The sequence below is a fragment of the Vicugna pacos genome, chromosome 21 (assembly GCF_048564905.1).
Source record: "Vicugna pacos chromosome 21, VicPac4, whole genome shotgun sequence".
In the NCBI taxonomy this organism is placed as follows: Eukaryota; Metazoa; Chordata; class Mammalia; order Artiodactyla; family Camelidae; genus Vicugna; species Vicugna pacos.
In genome coordinates this window covers 25,877,530-25,905,099 of record NC_133007.1, presented here as the reverse complement: position 1 = coordinate 25,905,099, position 27,570 = coordinate 25,877,530, and the positions used below count along the sequence as shown (strand labels likewise).

The 27,570-nt window shown below is 46.9% G+C and overlaps 1 protein-coding gene across 5 annotated transcripts in view; it reads right to left on the bottom strand.

Annotated features, from left to right (window-relative positions):
• Nucleotides 1–27,570, bottom strand: part of ADAR (adenosine deaminase RNA specific) — a 45,451-nt gene that overhangs the window by 3,081 nt on the left and 14,800 nt on the right. For 2 of the 5 annotated variants that reach the window (XM_072946476.1, XM_072946475.1), the window contains exons 2-13: nt 16,941–18,364; nt 14,901–15,084; nt 14,263–14,411; nt 13,538–13,682; nt 13,081–13,271; nt 4,671–4,896; nt 4,237–4,408; nt 3,858–3,951; nt 2,995–3,117; nt 2,561–2,694; nt 696–878; nt 109–221 (exon numbers count right to left, since the gene is read on the bottom strand). In XM_072946476.1, coding sequence (XP_072802577.1) covers nt 109–221; nt 696–878; nt 2,561–2,694; nt 2,995–3,117; nt 3,858–3,951; nt 4,237–4,408; nt 4,671–4,896; nt 13,081–13,271; nt 13,538–13,682; nt 14,263–14,411; nt 14,901–15,084; nt 16,941–17,656 — 2,430 coding nt within the window. In that variant the 5' untranslated portion in view covers nt 17,657–18,364. Of the gene's footprint in view, nt 1–108; nt 222–695; nt 879–2,560; nt 2,695–2,994; nt 3,118–3,857; nt 3,952–4,236; nt 4,409–4,670; nt 4,897–13,080; nt 13,272–13,537; nt 13,683–14,262; nt 14,412–14,900; nt 15,085–16,940; nt 18,365–26,361; nt 26,798–27,570 lie in introns of those variants that run through there. The other 3 variants (XM_072946472.1, XM_072946473.1, XM_072946474.1) reach the window with 3 other exon arrangements.

Sequence of the window (27,570 nt, the reverse complement as noted above, 5' to 3'; positions counted from 1 at the left end):
GGACACCGACTAAGACTCCCCTCGCCCACACTGTACGTTTTTGCTCTACTGACAGGAGTCCTTGAAAAGGAGAAAATGTCAAGGGAGAAACGGAAGGGCCTGTAGCACCTTGGGGTGGTTGACGATAAAGGGGTGTCGTAGTCCATCCTCAAATGCACTCCCATCTCTTGTCACACGACAGCAAATGGCCCGGGTCAGATGCCCTTGGCTGAAAAGGTAACCTGGAAATGACAAAGAAAAGCACATGCCCGTGTTCGCCCCAAATGCTGTTCAGCAGCAGGAGCACGTGGGGAGTGAGACTGTACAGACAGCTGTTAGGACAGAACCGGCTCCCTAATCAGGAAGCACCTCCGGACTGGGGCTGCCCAGGATACACGCGGGGGCATGAAACATTTAAGCACAACGTGTAAGGTTCAGGTAAGGCCAAGGGCCGAGGAGAACAAGGACACTCAGACACTGGGTTTCTCTAACTCATCTTGAGAAGATCTGCCTGCCAGGCTGTTACTTAGGCTTCTGCCTAAGCCAGTCTTCCCATCTCAGCAGACTAGACACTCAGAATCAATTACTAACCACTGAATCGAACACACTTTAAAAAGGGAAACATCACGTTAACACCGGGCAATGAAGCATGCAGTTGGTTGGGATCTGGGCACCAGAATGACAGTCAGGTTCCAGCTCCCAAGACAGGTCCTTACCCAGCGTGACTGATTTGAGATACACAGGCTGCAGGAAGTGGGTCAACAGCGCCCCCTGCAGGCCCAGCACGTTCCAGCGTAGGATTTTGTCACTACAGGACATGGTTCGGAGTCTCTCCCCGAGGCGAATGCCGTCCCACGTAGGCACGATGTCACTGGACTCCACTGGGATCGTGCCTTCTCCTGGGTAAGAGAATTGGGTCAGACCTACAGGGGCCCCTGGACCAAGCCACTCGCTGACATGGTGCTTCTGCTCCTTAAACTTGGGCCAGAGGCTACTTATTCGTTCTTTAGATATTTCACAGTACCTACTACGTGACCAAAACCAGGTAAGATCCTTGCCCTCCTAGAACGTTTATGGGGGTGAGGGGATAGAAAGGGAATGGAACAGACACTAAGCGAGTAAACCAACACATACACAGGAATTCTAGATGGCTTTGAGGGAGCTCTGATGGAGGACAGCCAGGGGAACCTCCTGGGACAGGACTGTCAGGGGAGCTGAGACATGAAGGAGGAGAAGGAACAGCTGAGCAGGCTATTTCAGACACAGAGAACAGCAAAAGCAAAGGTCCTGAGGCAGCAAGGGGGTTGGTGACTGAGGGAGCTGACAAAGAGCCAGTGTGGCTGAAGCATGGGTAAGTAGCAGGTTTTGCTTTTCTGTGAAGGGCGGTGGGAAACCACTTAGAGTAGGGGGCTTTCTGTTTTTAGTAACAGCTTCATTGATATATAATCCACCCATTTAAAGCATGTAATTCAGTGGTTTTTGGTATATTCACAGTTGTGCAACCCTCACCACAATCAATTTCAGAACATTTCAAAAAGAAGCCTCCCATCCATTAGCAGTCACTCCCCATTTCCCCCCAACCTCTCTCACTGCCAGCCCCAGCTGGCCACTAATTTACTTTGTTTCTATGGATTTGCCTATTCTGGACATATCATAGAAAAGGAATCACGTAATACGCGATCTTCTGTGACTGGCTTCTTTCACTTCTTAGAACATATTCCAGGTTCACCCAAGTTGTGGCATGTGTCGGGACTTCAGCCCTTTCTATGAACAAACAATACCCCATGGCATGGATAAATCTCGTTTTGTTTCTCCATCCATCAGCTGATGGACATTTGGGTCGTCTCCGCCTTTGGCTATCACCAACAGTGTTGCTACGAACAGTCATGTATTGGTTTTTGTGTGGATATATGTCTTCATTTCTCTTGGGGATGTACTGCAGAGTGAACTGCTGGGCCATGTGGTAGCTCTGTGTTTACACACTTCAGGGTTTTGAGCAGGGCAGTGACGTGATCTGATTTACGTTTGAGGGTCACTCTGATGGCTGTATAGGAATGGCCTGAAGGGAGGAGGGGTGGACATGAGGAGCCAGTCAGGAGACATTAGAGGACAGTGGAGGAGGAGATGCTGGCAGACAAGGAGCAGAATCTGCAGCCAACTAGACAGGAGGGGAACTGGTGCTTGGCGTCCTCCTGTCAACTCCTCGGGGCTTGGTTCTGCATCATTTCCTATCCATTTTCTCCAACCTTCCCTGAGGAGGTCCTACCCACTCCATGGCTGTGAAGATCAACCATAGGGGGATGACTCCCCAGCATTCATTTCCAGCCAGGTGCTGTCCTCTGAGCTCTGGATGGTCCCTCTGCCTCCTCTTTGATGCGGAGCCTTCCCCCATCTACCAAGTTCAAGATGGAATCTTGATCTTCCTACAGATCTCCCCCTCCCCAGATCTCCCCTCTCCCTGTAAACAACAGCCTCATACCCCAGCAGCTAACGGCACACACCCAGCTGCTGTGTCCTGGCCCTGTGATGGGCCTGGGGCTTTGAGAGCCTTTTTGCGGGAGAGGGCGGGCGTGTCACTCACCGTTCTCCACTTTGGTGCGGAGCTTGCCCTGCTTGGGATTCTCAAAGACAGGGTAGTGGCGGGAGTCTGTGCTCTCCACAGCGCGGTCACTGCAGGACTTGTCAAAGAGGGCGCCATCCCCACACGGGGCCGTGCTGCAAAACAGGGGCATCTGTTGAAACCTCCAATTTCTTGGGCCTCAGGAATAGCCCAGCGTGGGAGAAGCAAGGGACTTTCCCCAAAGCCTACCACGCCTGCTGGAGTGGGCAGAAGTGTACGCAAGAGTCATTCCACAGCAGGCCACGTGCCTCAAACACAGAGTCGAGTGGGGCTCATTGAACAAGCTCTGATTTACTCAGGAGGGCACTCAGACACCCAACCCTGGAGGGCACTCAGACACCCAACCCTGGCCGCCTTGCACGGCCAACTCTGGCCGCAACAGAGAATGTACAGACCTGATATAGAGATGGAACGACACAGTCTTTTTTATTTGGAGCTTTTCTCCTCCCTTAGCAGGCTCGAATATACTGTCCTTTGCGGTCTGGGGGTTGTATTTCATTAACTCGCTGTAGAGAAACCTACGAGAAGAAAGACTGGTGAAGAAGATGGTTTGATTCTGGGAAGAGCAGTTGCTTCTATAATCTGATCCCATGTAAGGAAAAGCCTTAACGGTGCAGAACTTTCATGGTTTCTCGGTTGAAAGAGGTGGTGGGAAATTCCCCATGGGAGACCTCGGCATTTCTTAAAGCTAAGTTAGCCTTTCAGGTGTGTTCCATCTCTGCCAAGAGCTCTGTGCCATGGCAGCTACAGGGATTCTAGGGCAGAACCAGTGGACTCCAGGACTCCAGGGGGCTGCCGCTTCTCCCCACATCTCTTGTCCATAAATTAAAGAAAAGGTGGCGGGGGGAGGGTACAGCTCAGTGGTAGAGTGTGTGCTTAGCACGCACGAGGTCCTGGGTTCAACCCCTCATACCTCCATTAAAGAAAGGAAAGGAAAGGAAAGGAAGAAAGGAAGGAAGGAAGAAAGAAAGAAAACCAAACCTAATGACCTCCCGCCTCTCCCCCCACCCAAAATAAAGACAAGGTGAACTGGAGAAGAGAGCTGACAGGACAGGGGGTTTCAGAGAGTTCCTCAGAGGGAGAGGGAAGGCTTCCACATCCCTACAGTGCTGAAGGCTGCGGTCACTGTGTGTTTTAAAAAAGGACTCAAAGTGGAGTTAGCAAGAAGAGGGAGAACTCTCAAACAGCGGGCTGAGTAGCGGGATGCAGCCGGGCCACAGAAGGGACTTAGTCTGTAAGAGGCTCCATGCCCACTCACCTGATGAAGCCTCTCCGGGAGATGATCTCTGCGTGGCAGTCGTTGACGGTTTCTCCCTTTAGGCTCAGAGAATCTCCTTTCACACAGCGATTCCCTGGGAAGGCAGTTAAAGCAAATGGGAAATTTCCAAAGGAAAACGATGAGGACTAGGGGAGAGGCTGTGTGCTCTTAAAGCCTGAAGGCAGAAACAGCCTCGGTTTCTCAGCTCCTGATCCCATACTCCTTTCTCTGGGCAACGATAATACGTTCCCTGCTCTGAATTAACTGGAGTGAAAATGAAACTTAAGAAGGGTCTTCTCTGTGCCTTAAATCCACCCACACCGGCCCCCAGGAGAGAACGAGGAGACGCTTCCAGTCACCGTGGGGGACGCCCACTGACCTGTCCCCAGGCTGACCACAACACCCAGGTCGTCAGAGTCTTTCTTCATGATGATGGCAGCCAGGATCTTGCGGCCAAGCAAGGAGGGCTGGAAACTGTTGGTGAGGGCGTTGAAGCACCGGTGGCTCAGCATGGCTATCTGGTCGTGGAAGGTGCTGCCCGTGAGAGGAAGCTGTGGGGACAGGGGGCTGTGTCAGGGCCACAGAGCCTTGTCCACGTCCACATGTTTCAGAGTGGGCACGGGGACTGAGGCCTGCTCGACTTGTGAGTCACCTTTCCCCCTCTCACATCTAGTGTCCCAGGTCTATGTTCCAGCGAGGCAGATATGAAAGCCGAGGGATAATTCACATGCCAGTAAGTTAAGAGCTGACTCCCCCCGGAGAGGAGTTAGCAGGACCCCCATAAAAGATAGCACCAAAAGTAGACGTCTTAACTGTCTTTGGCTGTGCCTCTGGGGACCTTGAGAGGAGGAGCATAGTTCTTCTGAGACTGGCCCCTGTCACTGGGGTTACCTCTGTGAAACCCATGCGCTCTGCCTTCTCGTTCTCCCCGATCAAGACGCGCAGAGCCGCATCTGCCGCTTCCTGCTTGCCTTGTTTCTTGCTGTGCGCGCAGACGGCTGGGAACCAGCGCCCCCCAACTTTCGCTTGGTAAACGAACCTTTGGGATGAGAGACAGGGAATAAAGACAAGCACCTGACCTGCTGGCTGTTCCAGAGAAGGGCTGGTTTTGCCCCAGATGCGGCCAGTGTTGCCAATACCCACCACTCTGTTTCTAAGGCAGCATTTCCCGGACTTTGGGCATTCATGAATCACAATGTGATTTCTGCTAGATCCAGATGTCATCTGGATTCTTACTTTCTTAGTGTTTTTCTCTAAACTGACCCTTTAAAAATATTAATACACAACCCAATCCAAAAATAGGCAGAACTAAACAAGCAATTCTCCAAGGAAGAAATACAAATGATCAATAGACACATGAAAAAATGCTCAATATCACTAATTATCAGAGAAATGCAAATCAAAACTACAATGAGGTATCACCTCGCACCAGTCAGAATGGCCATCACTAAAAAGCCCACAAATGACAAATGCTGGAGAGGCTGTGGAGAAAGGGGAACCCTCCTACACTGCTGCTGGGAATGCAGTTTGGTGCAGCCACTATGGAAAACAGTATAGAGATTCCTCAAAAGACTAGGAATAGACTTACCATATGACCCAGGAATCCCACTCCTGGGCATATATCCAGAAGGAACCCTACTTCAAAAAAGACACCTGCACTCCAATGTTCATAGCAGCACTATTTACAATAGCCAAGACATGGAAACAGCCTAAATGTCCATCAACAGATGACTGGATAAAGAAGATGTGGTATATTTATACAATGGAATACTATTCGGCCATAAAAAAGACAACATAACGCCATTTGCAGCAACATGGATGTTCCTGGAGAATGTCATTCTAAGTGAAGTAAGCCAGAAAGAGAAAGAAAAATACCATATGAGATCGCTCATATGTGGAATCTGAAAAAAATAAAAAGAAGAACATAAATACAAAACAGAAACAGACTCATAGACATAGAATACAAACTTGTGGTTGCTAAGGGCGGGGGTGGGAAGGGATAGACTGGGAGTTTGAAATTTGTAGATACTGACAGGCATATGTTGAATAGATAAACAAGATTATACTGTATAGCACAGGGAAATATATACAAGATCTTGTGGTAGCTCATGGCGAAAAAAAATGTGACAATGAATATATCTATGTTCACATATAACTGAAAAATTGTGCTCTACATTGGAATTGGACACAACATTGTAAAATGACTATAACTCAATAAAAAAGTTAAAAATATATAAATACATTTTAAAAGGAAATGTCGTGTCATTACTGTAAATGGAAAACCAGTATCACTTGCCATAACTTGAAGGTCACTGTAAAACTGAATATGATAAAATCATGTTATTAAATTCTGACAGGACACTATTGCCTGTAAAGCTCTAGACTTCTCTTTATTATAAAGGAAGTTTAGCAAGTATCAGAGAGGGTTTAAAGAAATACTAACACACGTGGACTTTCTTCGTAACTTAAGCAGAAAAGAGAAGGAAGTAACCTTCTCCCGACTGAATCACTGTTTTTTAATGCTCTGATTTTTAAAGTACCTGATTCCATTTCCTGATTAGCTCAAGAGGACCTAACCTGGAGAGGTTAGTGTGTCAGGTTCTGCCTCAGATCACGGACCCACACCTTCACAAGGAGTTATCTTTCAACTCCTGGGAGCCATGTGATGGCTGAGGGGGAGAAGAGTGCATCTTGGGCTGTGCGCTCTGCTGATGGGAAGCGCACAGGTGGAGCAGGGAGGCAGGTGGTGCCACTAGGGGGCCCTGGAGGTCCCCTCCCTTCCTGACTGGGGATCTCCACAAACACAGAGGGAAGAGCATGAAGGAGCGAAACAGCTTGGGCGGCTACCAGACAAGATTTCAAGAATCTTCGCTTTCAACCAGATCCTAATCTGCTCTGGGGAACCCAGCTTTGGATAATCCAACTGCATATAACAAAGCTTTCAGCATCAAGATTTCTCAATCAGCTCAGGCAGTAAAAGGAATCAATCTTTACGTTCAACCACACCGAGCTTCTCACTATTTCTTGCTTATCCTAAGCAGCTGAATGCCTTTGCTCCTTTCTTTGACGATGCTGACAGGTTTGCACAGGCCAGTGGGCTAAAGTTCAGTAAAGGAAAAGGACAGCGGTGTGAAAAAATGTTGCCCAGGGGGTAGGGGCTAAACCTTGCAGGATCTTTCCCTGTGGGATCCAGGAGAATTTTCTGAGTGTTCTGTGTGTTTGAAAAGAACATGAGCTCTTACGCACAAAGACATATACATATGTACACAAATACACACACATACATACCTGTACATGCATATAAGGTAAAGTTTGTTAGTTTTGCGATTAGAACCCACTAGAGCTGCACTGTTCAATGTGACAGCCACTAGCCACACGAGGCTATTAACTTTAATTAAAATTCAGCACAATAATTCAGTTCCTCAGTCACACAAGCCGCATTTCAAGTGCTCAGTAACCACACATGGCTAATGTCTAGCCTTTTAAGTGTAATGCTGGGGACAAAAGCCCAACTGGCATGAGTTAAGAAAATGAAGACAATGAAGACACTGAGTGGAAACAATTCTTTGAAGAGGTTTGGCTGTGAGGGGAGCAGAGAGACGAGGTGGGACCTGGAGGGAGACGCTGGGTCAGGGGAAGGTTTTTAGAAGATGGGCGAGGGCATGTTTGTAGGCCGATGGGAGTGACCCAACAGAGGGAGCAAGTGATGACAAGAGAGGGAGGTAAATGTGGGAGCAGACGAGGGGGAAGGGGATCCAGGGCGCAGGGTGGAAGAAGGATGCTCCCCGCCTACTGGCACGGATGCAGCGCACGGATGCAGGTAGGAAGGTGGATTTGGTGATTGGAAGGGACGGTACCTGTCAGAGGATTACTGCTAATTTCTCAAGTGCGAAGTAAGGTTGTCAGTTTAGAGTGAGAAAGAGGGGTTCTGGTGGAAAGCTGAAGAAAGAGGCAAAGGTCTGAAATGGTTTTCTGAGTAGGAAAGAGAATTTAAAACAAAAATATAGTAGGAAAAACGCGGGGAAGGAAGGCAAAAGTAGGGGTTGCGGGGGCAGGTGACACATTAAAAGCCTTCAGTGGCTTTCCACTGCTTGTGTGGCAGGAGCATTACATGGCCCACAAGGTCCCCCTCCAGTCTCATCTGGCATCAGGCCTCCCTTTGCTCTCTGCTCCCCTACACCGGCCTTCCTGCAGCCCTTTACCAGCTCTGTGGATGCAGGGGTACTATCTCCTTTGTCTGGAACCCTCACTCCTTCTCTCTTAATCGTCCTTAAGGTCTCAGCTCAGTGTCACTGCTTGGAGATGGCTGCTCCCCTCTCCTTACTGAGTCAAGCCATGCTATATAAATTCTCACCGCATCTTGTAACTCACACCTTTTATAATATGTATCAAATAGGAGATGTTACATTTCTCTATGCGATTATTAATACCTGCCTCCTGTTCTAACAAGTACAATGTACTCTATAAACACTTCTTGAATGAATAAGTAAAGCAGGGAGACCAGGAGACTAGCACCATGGTTTAGGTGAGAGAGGACAGTGGCTTAGCCCAGAGTGCTGACACTAGAGGAGGAAAGAGGAGGAAGGGATCTGAGATAGAAATTGTTGGTACAATAAATGGAACTTGAGGACGGTTTGGCTGATGGGGGTGAGGGGGATCGGGGAGACGGTCCTCAGGTTTTTGGCTTGAGCAGTTGGGTGAACAGTGGCATCATTTACTGAGATGGAAAAGGTGGGCAGAAAAAGAGGTTAAGGGGGCAAAAGTCAAGAGCTCTACTCTGGACATGTCACGTTAGGGGCGTCTATCCAAGAAGAACTGACAAGCAAGCAGCTGGACAGAGGAATCGGGAGCTCTGAGAAGGTCTGGGCTAGAGATACAAACTTAGCAGTCTACAGTATTTCCATATTAAAAGTCATGAAATCAGGTAAGGTTGCCAAGAAGAGTAGAAAGAAAGGAAAAAAAAAAGGACCCAGCACAGTTCACATCAAGACTGGAGTAACATGTGTTACTATATCAGGCCGTCAATAAATGTAGCTACTAAATGAGTATTTCCCCTCCTGTATGCAACCTTCCTTGACTCCCCAGGGGACACCGGTTGCAATGTGCTCTGTGTCCCCACAGCACCCTGCATTTACCTCCACGATGGCTCACTGCAGCACTGTGCTGTGACTGCGTGTCTGCAGTATGTGCAGGGGCAGGACTTTTTCCTATCTTTAATCCAGTTCTGAAATCCTGCCTGAATGACTGACTTGAAGTCCTGAAAATCATTTTATACATTTGACGGAAGGGAAGAAAAGAGAGAAATGAACTGAACCTACCATGTGAAGGATGAGGTTAAAGATAAGCGGGGCTTACTGAGAGGGAAGGATATGACCTAGCAGAAGAGCGGCTGGGGAGCAGCCCCTTGCTTTCCTGGATGGCTGCACACAAAGGGCAGACTCCCAGGGTCTCTCTCATGTGACTGCATCCATCCTGCCACAAGGACAGGATGAGAAGGCCTTTTCTGGCCCCCTCCAGGTTGAATGTTCTAAGTTGGGTCATGCTGGTGAAAGTATTAGTTTTGTTTTTGTTTTTGTTTTTTATGTCAAATGCTCTTACATATCAGTAAAGAGTAACCAGCCAAAACAAAAATGGACAAGTACAAGAATAGATGGTTCACAGAAAAGGAAATACAAGTAACATATAATCGTGAATAGATGAATACTGTTACTTACTATTAAGACAAATTTAAAATAATAAGATATCACTTTTATGAACTTTTCTCCTTAATGACTTTTTACGTTTGAAAAGTTGGATACCACACAAGTGAAAATTCAAACAGTTAAGAGTATATGTGAAAAGTGAGCGACCTTCTTCCCCTAGAAGCAAACACTGTTACCAGCTTTTTAAAATCCTTCAAGAAAATTTTCTATGTATATAGAAGCACACTATTTATACCTCTCCCCTCACTTTGCACCTTGCTTTTTCACTAGGAGTATATCCGAGAGATCATTTCATATAGATGTGCCTTGCTCTTTTTAATGGGTGTATAGTATTCCCAAGCATGGACACATCTGTTTACTTAGCCAGTCTGCAAATGATAGAGCTTTAGACCGCTTCAAGTCTTGTGCTATTATAAACAATGCTGCAATGAACATCTCTGTACTTGTATCATGCACAATGCATGCATGCATGTGTGTGTGAATTCCTAGAGGTGGCATTGCTAGGTTGAAGCATCACTTTATGCTTGGCTATAAAGCAGATGATGAATTATATCACTGTTGCTAAAATATATTGACAACATGTAAATTTAACATACAATGTGAGGTTCAGTACTTTTTTTCATTTATTAATAATTCATTGTTTCTTTTTCTGTAAATGTTCAGTTCATACACTTTGTCTATTTTTCTATTAGATTGAAAACAAGCCCCTACATATTAAAGAAATTAACCTTGGGCTGTTGTGTATGGCAAGTGTTTTTCCCTCAGGTGGAACTTGCACTGTACACCAATTTTCTTATAGTCACATTTCCTATCCTTTTCCTTTATGACTTCTTTCCTTTATGTTCTGTGTCTTGATTAGAAAGGTTTTTGCCACTCCAAAATTTCAAAAAACCCCACAAAAACCTCACTTTTTATCTAGTGATTCTATGATTTAATTTATTTTGTATTTAAATACGCCATCCAATGGACTTTAGGTATAGGGAAGGAGACAGACATTCAGCTGTTTCTTCCCCCCAGATGGATCAGCAGTTTCAACACCATTACTGAATAACCCATTGTTTCCCCACTGATTTGAAGCCTCATCTTTGTAATGGACAGAACTCCCACTTATACCTGTGTCGACTTTTAGGTGCTTCACTGTGTTCACCGATCTGCCTTTCCATCCACAAGCCAACATGACACCACTGTGACATCTGCTAGGGTCTTTATACCTTATTACTCTTCCAGAATTTTCCTAGCTCTTCTTGCATGTTTATTTTTCATACGAACTTCAGGATCAAGTTCTCTAGTTCTAAAATAAACAAGTTCTAGTGGTGTTTTTATCGGGATCACATTAAAGGTAAAGGTTAATCTGGGGACAGCTGCTGTCATTACATTAGATTTTTGTATCTAATAAGAGTATTCCCCCCATTTAATTAAGCCTGCCTCACACCCCTCAGCAGCACTTCACTGAATGCGGAGCCAACATGGTCCCCGCCGGGATGTGCCTGGGTTGCTTATCTTCTTAGTTGACGCTGCAGACAGGACATTTTCTGCCTGCTTATTGCTGTACACAGAGAAGTTCTCGATTCTTATACATCAGTGTAGTCCCCTGCTCTCCTAAATTCTCCTTTGTCTCTAATATTTCTTCAGCTTTCTCATGAATATTCCAGGTATACTATTGTTATCATCTGCAAATAAAGGTAACTTCACCTCCCCCTTTCCTCTCTACACTTACTTCTTTCTCTGAACTGACTGCATTGCTAGTAATTCCAGAATAGTATTAAATCACGGCGACACTGGCATCCACACCTCCCTCCCAATGTCAGTGGGAATAATTCTAGTTCAACATTAAGTAAGAGGCTGGCTTTTGACTTCAGACATGTATTTTTATCATGCAAAGGATGCGTTCAATAACTTCTATTTTATAAACTGCTTGGTTTCTTAATCTGAATGGATGATGAATTTTACTAAATGCCTTTTCAGAATCTCTGGAGATGATCATGTGGTATTTCTCCTTTGATCTATTAATGTGGCAAATAACAATAATAAATATCCTAATGTAGACTAGTCTTTGCCCTGCACTGAAATACCACTTTTCGCATTTTAGAATGCTCATGGTGTAGAGGAAGAGCCATTCTTTATCTACTGTTGATGGAAGCATAAACAGGTATAATTTCATTGGAGGAAAGTTTGGCAAAATTTACCAAAATTTTAAATGCACATGTACATGTTATTCATTGCAGCCTTATTTATAATAGCAAAAGTTTGGGAGCAATTCAAGTATTCATCAATAGGGGGCCAGTTAAATAAACCACGATAAACCCATACACTGGAACACTATACTTCACAGCTGTATATAAAGAATATAAAGTGACATGAAAAACTCTCCGAGATAATACTGCTGTATGTAAATAGCAAGCTAGAAATCCATGCATATATGTGTTTCTGTGTAACAAAAAGGGAGAATATACTTGTTTGTATTTATATAAAGATACTCTGGAAGGATACATAATAATGTAAAGTTATTATTACATGTTAGTGTGTTGGGGTGTGTGTGTGTGTGTGTGTGTGTAGGTGAGAGCAGGGCCAAAGTGAGAATGAACATTTTATATTTTTATTTTTGAATAATATTTAAAAACTATGTACAGTCTATTACCTATTAAAACAACTTAAAAAACAATGCACATTAAAAAAAAAACAACAATGTAGATGACCCATGGCCAACAAATTCCACTCCGGAAAATTTACACCACAGACAAGTCTGCACGTGTGAGAACATACAGGGCCCTGCGGGAGCACTTCTAACAGCAAAACCAAGACCAGCCTGGATATCACTGGAAGTTGGTTAAATAAATTATGCAAGGTGGGGCTTCAGACAGTAATAGCAACGTTCTTTTTCTTAGGTAGAAAGAGTACTGGGTAGTAGGTAGCTGGGGGTCCATTTCGAAAAGAATTTTTACATCTCTTGCTCAATAAGGCAATTTAAAAACTGTGAGCATCTATTTAATGAAGTATTATGTAGCTGTGCATAAGAGTCGGGTACATCTATACATGCTTATTTGTAATTATTTCTTAGAAATGGTAAGTAAAGGAGTCAAGGTGCAGAACAGAAGATATGATATATAATCCTTTTGTTTAAAAAAGAAAGAGAAAGGAAAATGTGCTCATATATGCATGGAGATTTCTAGAAGGACTCAAGAAACTGGTAATAGTGTATGAGCCTGTGGAGGGAAACTAGAAGTCTGAGATAGAAATGAGACTTTTCGTTGCACATTTTTTTCAATCAGCTTGAATGATTTTCTACGGACATACATATTCCTTTAAAAATTAAAATTAGTTTAAAAAATTACAAAGGATCACGCTCCCTGGAAGAGTGACTGCCTTCTCAAGATGGCTGATGTACTGGCTTCTCAGAGGCCCTGGGGACAGGGCTGGACCTGCCCCCCCTGTCACCCCTAGCTAACACACATCCCTTCTTCCCCGGGGTTATAGGCTGTCCCCACTCTGTGACACATGGCTGTAGCCAAGATGACACTCACTTGGGCTCATGAGGAGGCCCGGACTGGTCAACCAGCTTGAACTCGGCCGCGAAGCCGTGGGAGCGGGCGTACTCCAACAGGCCGCCCACGGGGTTGGTGTTCAGGTATCTGACGAGCTCGCCAATCCTCCGGACCTTGTTGGGCATCACAGATTCCAGGTTATCAAATGATTCCGTGTTTGTGCTTCCGGGCTGCAGGAGAATCGGCCAAAGAGGAACCATCAACGTTTAATAGAAACTGTGAGGGACTCATGGGCAATCCTGAGCCACTCAGTTGCTAAAAATTTATTTGAGGGGGGAGGTGAGGTAATTAGGTTTATTTATTTATTTTTAATGGAGGTACTTGGGATTGAACCCAGGACCTTGTGCACGCTAAGCACACACTACCTCTGAGCCATACCCTCCTTCCCTGGGTTGCTAAAAATGACCTGTATCTCTGGAGTTGAGAATGGCCACACCTGGTCATCAGAAGATGTCGAGTTGGTTGCCTCCCCGTGCAGGGCCTTCATGGCCTCCTCTGCAGCCATCTGCTTTGCCGCTTTCTTGCTGGGGGCACTCGCAGTGGGGAAAGTATGGGTTCCCATTGCAACACAGTACTGGAACCTGACAGGAGACGAAAGGAGAGGATTAAGCCAGTTTTGATGGAAGAGCTTTACCTAGCCTTTGTCAGGTTGTCATCCTTCACGACTTGTCATTTCCTTGTACACATCACCTCTGTGCCTTGGCTCACGCAGTCACTTCTGCCTTGAAGAGCCGGTGCCTTTCACCCTCCTCCTGCCCCCAGTCTCTCTCGGCCTGGCTAACCCCTATTCAACATTTAAGCATCCACCTAATTTCACCTCCTCCAGGAACCCTTCTCTTGAACATGTGAGCCTGCAGAGCCTCAGAGCAGAGAGCGTCCCGGGTACGCCCAGGTCTTGCACCTTTCAGTCCCACCACTAGTAACCTCCAAGCCGTGTATCTCCCTCGTGCTTGGTCCCTGCTTTGCCCTTTGAATTCCTAATCCCAGATGCTCTGCTCCACAAGCAGCAACCATGCTCTCAAGGCCCCCCATTTTCCATATTGAAAACAGGAGTGATTGCTCAGTGAAATTAGCTGCCATCTCTGGGGAGGCAAGGAGGAAAATGTATCTCTCTCTTTTTTGAGAAAACCTCAGCAGAGATACATGATACAAGAGATGTACTTGGGGTCATGGGCAGGGCCTTCTCTGGATAGGAGGCGGAATTCACAGGAGCTCCCCAGCTTGTGCACACACTCAAGCAGTGTGGTGACGGGGTTCTTCCCAGAAAGGAAGGATGTTGCTGAAGGGGTGGTAGTCTGGGACTCTGCAGTCTGGAGAGAATGAGAGACAAAACAAACAAACAAACAAACAAACTAAGGAAACATTGACTGTTCCACCACGGCAGAGGGAACGGGGACGGGAGAATTTCTTGGATCAACTGCACGTTTGGGGCTGGCTTTCCAAAGGAAGAGGGTTGCAGGGATTTTCTAGGCATTTACAGGAAAGGGTCAGTTATTTAAATGTTCTTGGTTCCATTTCTTATCTGCCAAGAGAGGAGATTGGACTTGATAATTTTTAACATCTCTTTCGACTCTGAAATTCTGCAATTCCAGTTAGGTGGGGGGTGGGGCCGGAAGGGGAGCTGGGTACAAGCGGAGGGAAGGCGGGCTGGGGGGGGGTGGAGGGAGGAGTAGGCCCTGACTCTGAGACAGAGAGTCGACTGCGTAGGCTGAGGCTACTTCAGGAGGGTCAGCTAAAGCTCTGACACTTCCCAGACTCGGAAAGTGACCTGATGCCCTCCTGGAGGGCGGGACACCTACCTTCTCTGACTCTTTCTCCGAGGAGGAGTAGTAGGATTCTTCTGATCTTCCACTGTCCTTGGCTTTCGCTTCCTCAAGCAGAATTGTCATGGCTTTCATAGCTGCATCTTGCTTGGCCACTTTCTTGCTGCCAGCTTCAGCTGGGGGAAACTCTCGGCCACTGATGACAACTTGGAATTTAAATCTTGATGGAAAGTGATTAGATGTGTGAACACTAGTCTAGGCCATCCCTTCTGCCCTCTCCAAAGCGATCTTCACCCTGAAATCTCCTGTTACACTAAGGGGCTTGTTGACTTGCAGAGGAGACGGAGGGTAGGCCAAGGGACTCCTGTCCCTTTGGAGGCTCAGCCTAGTCCTACTTTTGGAAACAAAGCAGCCAGTGACTCTCTCCCCATAGCTCATTAGAGCAAACATACAGCCACAGGTGAACACATGAAACTAGCTCAAGGGAAACCCACTATCTTTCAGCAATGAACTAAGATAAAGTCTGTACAAGAAATGATGAGCTAATAACATCACTGTTACCATTACCATCTCGTTAGCAACCAAAACCCTTTTATCCTAAAGCAGTGGTGGCAGACTGGTCACCTCAAGGGCAATCCCTAGAGAAAGCAAAAGCTTCCTACAGCACAGTCTCACACTCCCTAGATGCCTACCGGGATCAGTACCTGCCGCTTCTGGGGGCCTGTTTTTCTCCCCAGCCTACTCGTGAGAGACACCACTCTCCTGGTTTGAGTCATCCTATAGCTCTATTTGTCTGCAGCCTGCGATGAAAGGAATTTCCCCGTGTTATGCAGAGAACCAAAAAGTATTTGTTCTAGGCCTCTGGACGGAGCTTAGACCGCCTTTGTACAAAGCTCTCAAATTTGTTCAGCTCTTTGCTCAATCTGGGATTTCATTTAGAAAAGTAGGTCAAATTTCTTATTTCCTGGGTCTTCTGAAATATCTGAACATGGCATCAACGTTTCTTATAGCTGGAGTCCAAAGAAAGGTTCCCCACCTCTGCGGAGGGATGGAGGGAGAAGAAAGAGAGCGACAGCCACCCAGTCTCCACCCCAAACAGAAGCAAACCAGTCCCGGCCCTGCCAGCTTTCAGACAGACAGACCCCTCTTCTTAACAGCTCTCCTGCAATGCCATCTCAGTGCCATGAAGACGGTCAGGGTAAGGAGTAAGGGTCACAGCTGGGAATCCTTACCCTCAGGAGCCAGCCTACAGTTAGTGTACAGGTGAGTGGGTTTCTCTCCTGGCCCCCGGCACGCTCTCCAGCTGTGGTGAGCGGCCACTCAGCTTCAGCGGCCTCAGCTCTCCGCTGGGCCCTGAGGCGGCTCCTTCTGGGCCCACCACCTGTCTTCCCCAATCTGTCTGCTGGCTTGTAAGAGCTTACGGTGCAGGGCCGAGCCAGCTGTCTGAGTGAGGTAATTTCTGATTTCACAGCTTAGGAACAGCAGCAAGTGCTAGCCCACCCATCTGTGCAGAGGTGGTGTGTAAAATTAGAACCACCACCTTCAACAGGCAGGCAGCCGTGCGCACGCTACAGCATCCTGTCCTTACAGGAGCCGAGCAGGGAGGGGAGCAGTTTGGACCCGCTGCTACTTAGCAGCACAACCCACCCTTACTCTCCGTGTGCAGTCTGCCCCAACCCTCCTGTCCCTGCGCCCTCTTGGGGAACTCAGCTCAGGGGAAGGGAGGATGGCATGTGGAAGAGGGCTGAGAAAGGCGTCGTCTTCATTACCTCTGGCCTCAGGAGGCAGGCATGACACTGATGTGTGGAAACTAATCATCTCCCAAGAAGCTACATTTTAGCCCATCGTGTCAACCTCCCCCTTGCTCGGCCAAGATTCTGGCTGGGCCGAGGTCTACGTTCCCTGCTCAGGACATGGAGGAAGGGCCAATGAGGGTGATTTAGCCCATAGACAGGGGCAGGAAGAGGGAAAAAACAGGGGCCACCAACCGGCACTGCTCACGAGTTAGCCGAGACTGCGTCAGGAGCAAGGGCGCCTGACCCCAACCTTAGGTACAATTCCTGGGTGGTCTCTTACCGAGGTTCATGGGGTGGTCCGCTCTGCTCTATCAGGTTGAACTCACAGGTCTGACTAGCGAACTGAGCGTATTCTAACAGCCCGCTGATGGGGTTCTTCAGCTGGCACTCGGTCAGTTTCTTGTAGGGTGAACACCGCGGCAGGCCATGACTGTAGAAGGAGGGCATCTCCATGATGGCTCGAAACTCACCTGGTGCTGCGTGGATACTGTTCAAGTCATCGGGGATGTCATCTGTGGCCCACTGGCCATTTTCAAAGTCAGCATACCCTGCTCTTGGGGGGCCGTTGTCATGAGCAGGTGGTTTCAGTTTTATTGGTTCTGGTGTGACTTCTTGCTTAGGCTCTAACTTTACAACAGGTTCCTGCCCATTCTCCACTTTCTCTGTGGTGACCGTGCTGTTTGAGGTGTCTGACACGGCTGAGTGGCAGGTGGGGGGCTCTGTGACTTTTCTGGTCTCCGGGATAGCAGCTTGAGTGGTTTCGGGAACACTGTTCATGTTTCTCTTGATTTGTATCCTCTCCCGCTTCTTGTCAGTCAAATACCATATGGGAGGGGTCGTCCCTTGCCTGTAGACATCTCCCTGCCTCTCCAAGTCAATCAGCACGGCATTCACATCTCGGGCCTTGGTGAAGCCAATGTTTTTAGCCAAATTCAGGGCAGAGGAGTTGGACACGTTAAACAGGTAGTCGCAGATCTTTTCCTTGATCTCAGCCATGTCGAGAGGCTCAGGAGGATTTTCTAAACCAGATGTGGGGCTTCTGTCCCCAGTTTCCCAACGGGGGTCTGCGCTTGGAACTCTCTGGCTATGACTGTCTGCTCTTGATACTTGCCTGGGCTGGTTCCAAGCCTGATCTGGGACTGCAATTCTCCACAGAGGTGGTGTTCCTGCCTCCCGATGCAGCTTACCCTTTTCTGCCAGAGAGTATAAGATGTGATTGATTTCCTTCTTTGGGACCCGGAGCTTCCGAGCCAGATCATGCGCTGTGGTGACCTTCCCTTCCCCAAGCTCCTCCAAGAGCCCCAAGATCCTTTGTTCGTGGCTGATAGTCAGTTCCTGGAAATGTGAGGAGAGCCTATCAACGCCTCTCCATGGACGAACCCAGCCACGTGGGGAAGGATGCTGGAAACTTCTCGGGAGCACCTGACTTCTGAGAGGCACGCCCCTGGGGACACCCCAGATCTCTTGTTGCCTGCCTCTGGCAGGTGGTCCTGGAAACCCTGGCTGGAGTCCAGGGAAGAACGGTGGCAGTGACGGTGTCTGCTTTCCAATTAAGGGTACTTCTGTGAGCCGCCCCTTGAGAAACTCTATTTGCTGGAGCTGGAAACTATTAGGATGAGATCCCAGCCCCAGCTGCTGGTGTCTGAGATTGCTGTGCTCATAGCCTTGAACTGGATGGGGGTGATATTTGTTGAGGGAACACCCCTGCAGAACAAGATGGAAAAGAAAGTGAATTAAGACAGCAGTGGTGAGCCTGTCCCTTCCCCTGCCCGGGGTGGGGGTGGGGGCCACACCGGATTCCTGACGAGCAGAAAAGGCGAGTGAAATGTGGGCTTGTGACTCAGCTAGGGTGGCTTGCCCAGCTCCTAAGTACGGCCTGTGGATCCAACAAAGGGAAGGGGGGAGGGCAGGAGGTAAGATGCACAGAACTCCCAGAAGCACACAGGGATTCTGACACCTCAGCTGGGCCTCTCCAGCAACCTAACTCCTTCTTTTCCCGTCGACAGAATTTTAGCGTGTTGAGAATGTATCTTTCCACTCGACAAAAATTTTTTAGCCTTTTAAAATCAGAAATACAAACAAATACATGTTTTGTTTTAAAAAACAAAAACAGCATGACCTAGAAATACCAAGGGTGTCAGGAGGCCAGGAAATGGCCCACTACCCAGCCCCTGTCTCTAAAATCTATCGTTTGGGTGACTAAAGAAACAAGTAAGCGGACCGGATGAACTGGAACCCCGTCCTCCAAGGCTGTAGCAGAGGAAGCCTCCCCGCCTGGGGAAGGGCAGCAGGACTGCACAGGTCACCTCCTCGCACTGCCATCCCAGGAGGACCAGAATTTGGTTTTTGGGGAGCTGGATGGCTTCCCTAGAAGAAAGGCACATTGTTTTTATCCGTCAGTGGGGTGCCCAGGCTCAGAAGGGACAACGGGCACTTCTACTCAAACCACCAGGCTCACCTGGATGTGTGGGGCTGGCTGCACCTACTCCTGGGCACCTTGGCCCCATGCTCCCACAGCCTCTTAGCTACTTCCCATCAGCCGCTTCCACTGCGTGTCTTCAGAACCCCGTTCCGTCGGCCACAAGCTACGTCATCTTCTCACAGATTGTCACACATTTACAGAACAGTGAGCACTGTGACCCCTTTTTCCACCCACACACCAGTGCTCCTCCTCTCCCTGCTGCTACTCACTGGAGGGGCAGAGGCAGGAGGGATTTACGTGTCCCACCTAAAGTGTCTGTAAACACCTTGCGACCTGTCTGTGAGGCTTGCACATCTAGGAACATTTCCTCATGCTCACGTCCCCCTTGTCTGATTTTCCTGAAGGCTCCTGGCACCTGCAGGCGGCTGTGTCCCTTTCGTCAATAACTTCAGCCTTCCAGTCCCCCACCCCGCCCCCCTTCACACTTAGGAGGTTTCGGCACTCTGGCCGGCCACGTTCGTGGGATGCTGGCTGCAGAGCTCCTCAGTGTCTCTCCAATGACCGCCACCGCTGCCTTTCAGCCACACAAGTGGCTTGTCCAGCTCCTCATTCAGTTTCACTGTTACTCCAGCTGAGGCCACCACCAAATCTCAAACCCGGAAACTCTTTGTCAGGGTCAGTAAACTTTTTCTGTGAAGGGCTGGACGGTGTTCAACTGTAGCACAAAAGCAGCTACATGTAAACTGTAAACCCTCCTTTACAAAACCAGGAGGAAGGCTGCACTTGGTCCATGGACCGCAGTCCGCTGACTCCTGCTCTTCTCCAACGGCAACTTCCTTGTGTTTCTACAACGTCCGCTCCTTCCCTCCGCGGCACCGGCTGCGCAGTGACCCTCTGCAGCTGCAGGCCAGTCACTGCCGGCTCTTCCCCATTCTGGCTTCACACCTCCCTACTCAGCCTGGGTCTCACGGTTAGTTCCCGTCTCCACTCTCCAGCTGTCCCCTTTTCTCTTCCACAGCCTCCAGATGGTGCTGGAGAAGGACACCACCACTCATGCTGATGGGGCCATATAAATCCCTCTTGAACTTCAGTTAGGTTCCACTGTTATTTGGTGGTCAATTCAGTACAACAAACGTGCATTGGCCCCCTGTGGATTAAACTCTTCTTTAAACATTCTCCTGCCACGGCCTGGTGACAAAGCACCAAGAGACTCCTCCTACCTCTCTTCTTCCTTCTGTCTGTCCCTGTCCCTTTCTTCCACCCTTCGTATATAATCAGTCCCCACGGTTTGTCAAAGGACCTCTTCTTCCTTCCCCAGGCTGATTTCATCCACTCCCCAACCTTAACCAGCCCTCTTAAGAAACAGCGTTCAAGTCTGTTATCTCCAGCCACTGCCTTGTGCTGAAGCTTGACTGGAATTTTCAAATGTCTAGACAATCTGTCCACTTAGATGTCCTGCCATTACCTCACATGCCACACACTCCAAACCAAATTAATCTTTTCCCTCAGTCCAGCTCCTTCTCCTGCTGTTCTTATTCCTGTTAATGGCATCATTCTCCTCTTAGTTCTGAAGGCTGGAAACCTGAGTCATCTTTGCTGCCTCCCTCCCTCATCTCATCAGGTAGCTGCCAAGTCCTATCTTGTCTACCACTTCTGTGTTTTCTCTTAAATGTGTCTTTTTCTAGTTCTGGTCCCTCATTACCTCTCACATGGTCTACAAGAGCCTCTCATCTTTCCGTCCCTCTGCATCCCGATGCAACGTGCCTGCTTCTCCCTCTGCTGCCACCTATTACCACTCTAACCCTTTCCTCTCTTGAAATGCCACCTTCTTCAGGAGACTTTTGACTCCCACATCCCCCAGCCCCTGGGAGTTTCCTCTCCTTGGACTCCTGCTCAGCACCTGCTACACCACTGCTACCTTTCGTCATAGCTACTTTTTAAAAAATGACACAGAGATTGTAGTGTATCTGAAAGGTGATTAACAATAGGAGGTGACCTAGAAATTATACTCAGCTCTCCATTCTCAATGCTCCCCATGTAGTATTGATGGGGGCTGCAGGCAACTCCATAGTAAGCTCCTGGGGGCAGGGACTACGGCATCCCTAGCACCAGGCACACAAAGCTGATCCTGAACCAGCATGTGCTGAATCAATGCCTGCACAAACAAGATGTCACTAGGCACACAATCCCATCTCTTTCCTTTCTTTTCTTTTACTTTTTTTTAATTAAAAGACTTCATTTTTTAGAGCAGTTTCAGATTCACAGCAAAACTAAGCAGAAAATACAGTTTGCACATAGCCCTCCCCACCCACACAAATATACTCCCCTACTCTCAACACCCCTCATCAGGGTGGCATATTTGGTACAATCGATGAACCAACATGGGCACATTATTATCAACCAAAGTCCATAGTTTACATTAGGGGTCACCCTTGATGTTGTACATTCTATGGGTTTTGATAAATGCATAATGACATGTAGCCACCACTACAGTATCATACATAATAATTTCATTGCCCTAAAAATCCCCTGTGCTCCATCTACTCATTCCTCCTCCCTCCCTCTCCCCAAACCCCTGGAAACCACGATCTTTTTATTGTTTATGTAGCTTTGCCTTTTCCAGAATGTCACTTGGTTGGAATCATATAGTTTGTAACCTTTTCAGACTGGCTTCTTTCATTTAGTAAAATGTCTTTTAAGTTTCTTCCATGTCTTTCATGGCTTAATAGCTCATTTCTTTTCTTTTTTTTTTTTTAACTGCACATATATTTTAAAATTTACATATATGTACTCTTCATTGTTTCTAAGAACATTTAGAACTTTAGCTTTTTAAACTTACATAGTTACCAAAGGAATAAAGCCAATCACAAAATAAGAATTCAAAAAGATACATACACTCCACTATTAACAGCAACATTGTTTACAATTGCCAAGATATGGAAGCATCCTAAGTACACATCAATAGTTGAATGATGATGCAGCATATATATATATGTAATGGAATACAGCTCACTCATAAGAAAGGAGGATATTTTGCCATTTGTGGCCCTTCATTCACTTTTCTTTTTTTCACTTCAAAAACCAGAATTTTATAATTGGCATAAACATTTCCATTGCATCTAAAACAACAAAATACCTAGAAATAAACTTAACCAAGGAGGTTACCTATATTCCAAAAACCAAAATAACTCAAAGAAATGGAAAGATTTCTTGTGCTCTTGGACTGGAACAATCAACACTATCAAAATGGCCACACTACCCAAAGCAATTCACAAATCCAACACAACCCCTGTCAAAATACTCATGACATTCCTCACAGAACTAGAACAAACAATTCCAGAATTTATAAAGAACCACAAAAGACCCCAAAGAGCCAAAGCAATCTTTTGTAGGTCTTTTCTTTCTTTCTTTCTTTCTTTCTCTTTCTTCTTTTTGTTCTCTTTTCTTATGGTTTGATGACTAGAGAAGGTCCTTTAACATTTGTTGTAAAGCTGGCTTGGTGGTGCTGAAATCTTTTGGCTTTTGTTTATCCGTAAAGCTTTTGATTTCTCCATCAAGTCTGAATGAGAGCCTTGCTGGATAGAGTATTCTTGGTTGTAAATTTCCCCCTTTTAACACTTTAAATATATCGTGCCACTCCCTTCTGGCCTGTAGAGTTTCTGCTGAAAAATCAGCTGATAATCTTATGGGAGTTCCCTTGTATGTTTGTTATTTGTTGCTTTTCTCTTGCTAATTTTAATATTTTCTCTTTATCCTTACTTTCTGTCAAGTTGATGACTATGTGCCTTGGTGTCTTTCTCTTTGGGTCGATCCTCTGTGGTACTTTCTGCACTTCCTGGACTTAGGTAACTTGTTCCTCTCCCAAGCTGGGGAAGTTTTCAGTGGTTATCTCTCCAAAAATTTTCTCAGGTCCTTTCTCTCTCTCTTCTTTCTGGGACCTCTATAATGCGAATATTATTGTGCTTCATGTTGTCCCAGAGTTCTCTTAAACTATCCTCATTTCTTTTCATCATTTTTTTCTGTTCTGCAGTAGTGACTTCCACTAATCTGTATTCTAGCTCACTGATCTGTTCTTATGCCTCATTTAGTCTATTCTTGGTTCCTTCTAGTGTATTACTCATTTCAGTGTTTTTATTCTTCAACTCTGTTTGGGTATTCTTTATATTTTCCAACTCTTTGCTAAAAACTTCTCTCTGTGCATCTAAACTCCTCTTGAGTTCTCTGAACATCTTGGCCATCATTACTTTAAACTCTTTCTCAGATAAATTGCCTATTTCCTCATCACTTATTTCTTCTCTTGGGATTTTATCTTGTGCCTTGGCCTGGGAGATATTCCTTTGCTACCTCATATCATCTATCTTCCTATTTTTATTTTTAGATAAGTTAGTTACGTTTCTCGACCTTAGAGAGGTAGACCTCTGTGGGAGACATACTATGTGTCCCAGCAGTACACTCCTCTCTTGTCACCCAAGGGTCAGGGTCCAGCCAGTCCCAGTGTAGAGTCTGGCCTATGTTTGTGGATTCCTTCCACAGGCTTTGGGATTGTTGTTTTCTTATTTCTAGTACCTGCTCCTGGTGGATGAGGCTGGACTAGAGGCTTATGCAGGGTTCCTGGCAGGAGGAGCCAGTGCCTGCCCACTGCTGGGTGAAGCTTGGTCCTGGACCTCTGGTGGGCAGGGCTGTGTCTAGAGGTCTTTGTGGCTTAGGAAGTCTGCTGATGGGTGTGGCTGTTCCCACCCTGCATGTTGTTTGGCCTGAGGCTTCCCCACAGGCTGTTGGGTGGGGCTAGGTCTTGGGGCTGATGATCCAATCAGGATGTCAGCCCCCAGGAAAGCTCATGTAGATTAACATTCCCGGAATGTCTGCCACCAGCTTTTATGTCCCCTGAGTGAACCACAGCCGTCCCCCACATGCCCAGGAGACCCTTTATACCAAGCAGACAGGCCTGGCCCAGGTTCCTATGAAATCACTGCCTCTTCCCTTGGACCTGGTGCACGTGAGTTTCCGTGTACATTTCCCAAGCGAATGGAGTCTGTTTCCCCTAGTCCCGTGGGGCTCCCACAGCCAAACCCCCCTGGCCTTCAAAACCAGATGTCCTGGGGTCTCCTTCTCCCAATGCCAGGACCCGGGCTAGGGAGCCTGACGTGGGGCTTAGAGCTCTCACTCCTGTGGGAGGGCCTCTGCGACTTAATTATTCTTCAGATTGTGGGTGACCCACGCGGGGGGTCTGAGGCCCAATTATATCACGAGTACACCCCTCCTACCGTCCAGCTGTGGTTCCCTTTTTACGTTTCCAGTTGCAGAAGATCTTTTTTGCTAGATTTTGGTCTTTTTTCCGATGGTTGTTTAGCATTCAGTTGTAGTTGCAAAGAGAGGCGAGCTTGCGGTCCTAACCACTGTGCCATCTTGACTGGAAGCCTCCCCATCTCTTTCCTTACTCCTATTGGGGTATATGATTCTCGTACCCCCACCTGGGGCCAAGGTATAGGTAAGCACAGAGAGTGAGCGCCCGGCTCACAGAGCTCAATTATGGGGACTTCAGGGGGTTTCTGATTAGCTCTTCGAGTGACCTTGGTTAAAGAACTTTGTTTCAAAGTGGCTAAAGACAGTTTCTAGCCCAATGCTTTCTAGATTTACACTGCTGCTACTTGGTCAAAGCCTGCAAACTATTTGAATGTCTATCTACAGAAGAGTTGAACAAATCATGACACATTCGTGCTACCGAACCATACTCACAGGCTGTTTTTTTTTTTAATGTGTTATCTATTTAGGAATGATACAATGTTTAATTAACCAAAAAAAGCAACCTGCGGGGGAACATGAATGCTGTAATTCCTTTTTTTGTAAACAAAGGGAAAAAGAATCCATGAACATGTGCACACTAGAATGAACACAGAGGAAAGACAGAAGGAAAGGATACACGAATTTGTTAACCATAGCTATTTTAGGGAAAAATTAGAGGGAGAGTATTTTTTTCTTTATATCTCCTTAAATCCCCTGAAAGTCAAACCAAGCGAAACCACCACTTGAGAACAGCCATGTGGAAGAGAGTCACTGAATGGGAGTGAGAGCAAAACAGTGGGAAATCAACCCATGGTGATCATTCCTAAATTCCTCAACATCTCCACTCACCACCTCATGCTTATGTACTATGCAAACTATGTAACAAGCCACTCAATATTCACTGCCCTGCAAAATTTCATTTTAGTCTCATATATTCAGGAGCAAGAGACCAGCCCCACACCTTTACCACATGAAGAAATGATTTCCTCCAAGTCAGGTGTCCCTAATCCCTTTAAAGAAGGAAAATATATACATGTATGTGTGCATTTTTACATATATATACACATACACATGTGCACATATATATGTACACACATACACATGTGTACATGTATTTTATATACATTTCAAATTGAAGTGTAATTTACATCCAGTAAAATTTACCTTTTAGTGTTAATTCTACAAGTTTTGACTATACAGATTCAAAGCACATATAGCCTTAAAACAACCCACCAAGATCAAGATATAGAACATCTCTATTTCCCAAAAAACGTTTTCTCATGCACTTTGCAATCAGTTCCTTTCCCTACACCCAGCCCCTGGCAACCACTATTGTTTTCTGCCCCTCTAGCTTTGTTTGTTTGTTTTTTCCAGAATGTCATATACATGGACTCAAACAGTGTGCAGTCTTCTGAATCCAGGTTCTTTGCTTAGCATCACCAATCTGAGATTGGTCCATGTTGCATGTAGCAGCAGTTCCTGCCCCTTTTGCTAAGCAGTTTTCCATTATATGGATGTATTCCAGTTTATCTAATCACCTGGAAGGACACTAGGGTTTTCCAGTTTTTAAAGATAACGAATAAAGCTGCTATAAACTTTCTCCTACAAGTTAAGAGAGGAGACCGCTAAAAGTAAAGCACGCTGTCCAAGAGGGGCTAAAGGTGGGGTGGGCAGCCATGGAGCCCTAGCAGAAAAACTGAGGGGTTGTCCCGACCTGAGCTCAGGCTTTGCTCCTCAGATGGGGGTCCATTTTCCCCACAAGCCCTCTTCCACACCTTGCTCAACACTGCAGGATTAATTAGCATGATACAAATTCCTAAATTCCTAGAACAGCAATTTTGCTTGGCAAAAAAACCACACACACTCTCTCTCTCTCTCATACAATGCGCGTAAGTCACGTTTGAGAACAGGAGCGCACAAGAAGGATAAGCTGAGCCAAGAGAAGGCGAGCAAGTTGTGAGTGGCCCGGCTCTGAGCTCTGATCCCAGCCGCTTACCTGCCTCGGGTCCATGGCGCGCCCCAGGCATGTCCGGGCGTCCAATCGCCGGCAGCGCGACCCTCGCAGAGCGCGCGACCCTCCCCAGCGCGGGCCGTCGGCCTCCCAGACACAAGGGGCGCCTCTGGAATCGGGACAGGCCTGGGTCGGGAGCTGGACTGCGAAATGGCTCCGGTTCAATTTCACTTTCCTTTCTTCAGAAGGACCGCCCCCTTTGGAAAGTTTGGCCGAGGGGCGGGGCTTGGGTAAAGCTAGCGTGAGCGGTCGGGTATCACGCCGATTACAAATTGAATCCTTCCTTGCAGGAGAAGCGGGTAAGATACTCTTTCTTTGGGAAAACGGCTATAAATACTGAACCCATAAGGCCCCTCAGAGCCTTCTCGGGAAAACATGGGATAAAGCAGACGGAGAACAAAGCCGCCCCGCGAAACCCAGCCCTGGAGCAAACGCCTGACGCTCTGCCGTCTGCCTCCCGGCTCCGTACTAACGCGACCACGTGACCGCGCAGCCCTAAAGTGCAACAGGGCGGGGGCAGATCTCTTCAAAAGACTGAGGTCCCACTGGGGACTGTTTTCTCATACTCTAGCACATTAACTGACGTGAACGCATAGCAGCCAGTATAGAGTAGCAAGATAATGCTGACAGCAACTGAACAATTAAGGATCTATACCATTAAACCACGGCCACCACTCATCACCCAGTCAGGCAAGGGTTAAGTCCTTTACATGCCTCATCTCCTTAACAGTCACAACAGCTCCGCCAGGTAGGCGCTATTCCCAAATTACAGGTGTGGAAGCAGAGGCTCCACTAGGGCCAAGCCGCTGCTAAACCCAGATCTGACTGGGGCAAGTTCAGTCTTCACCACCACTCTACACTCAGTGAAGTCACACCATGACTTTCTAGAAGGTAACTTTTATTATCAGTTGATTTCACGATCAGGCTTACATAGCTGCTCTCTTTTGTTCAAGATGTCTAGGAAAAGATTCTACAAATCAATTCTAATGCTCAACAGTCCCCTAGCCCTCCCCAGGAAAAAATGTCTTTTTCTGTATTTAATTGCAATTTTATCCCTGCTGCTTATGAGACTTACAAGGCAGTCCCTTCACAGCATTTTCTTCAGTTGATGCCCTTTATCACCATCCTCTCATTCCATTCATCCTGTTAGTCACTCCAAATTTCACATTTCCAGTGTAGTGTGCGCTTCCTCTC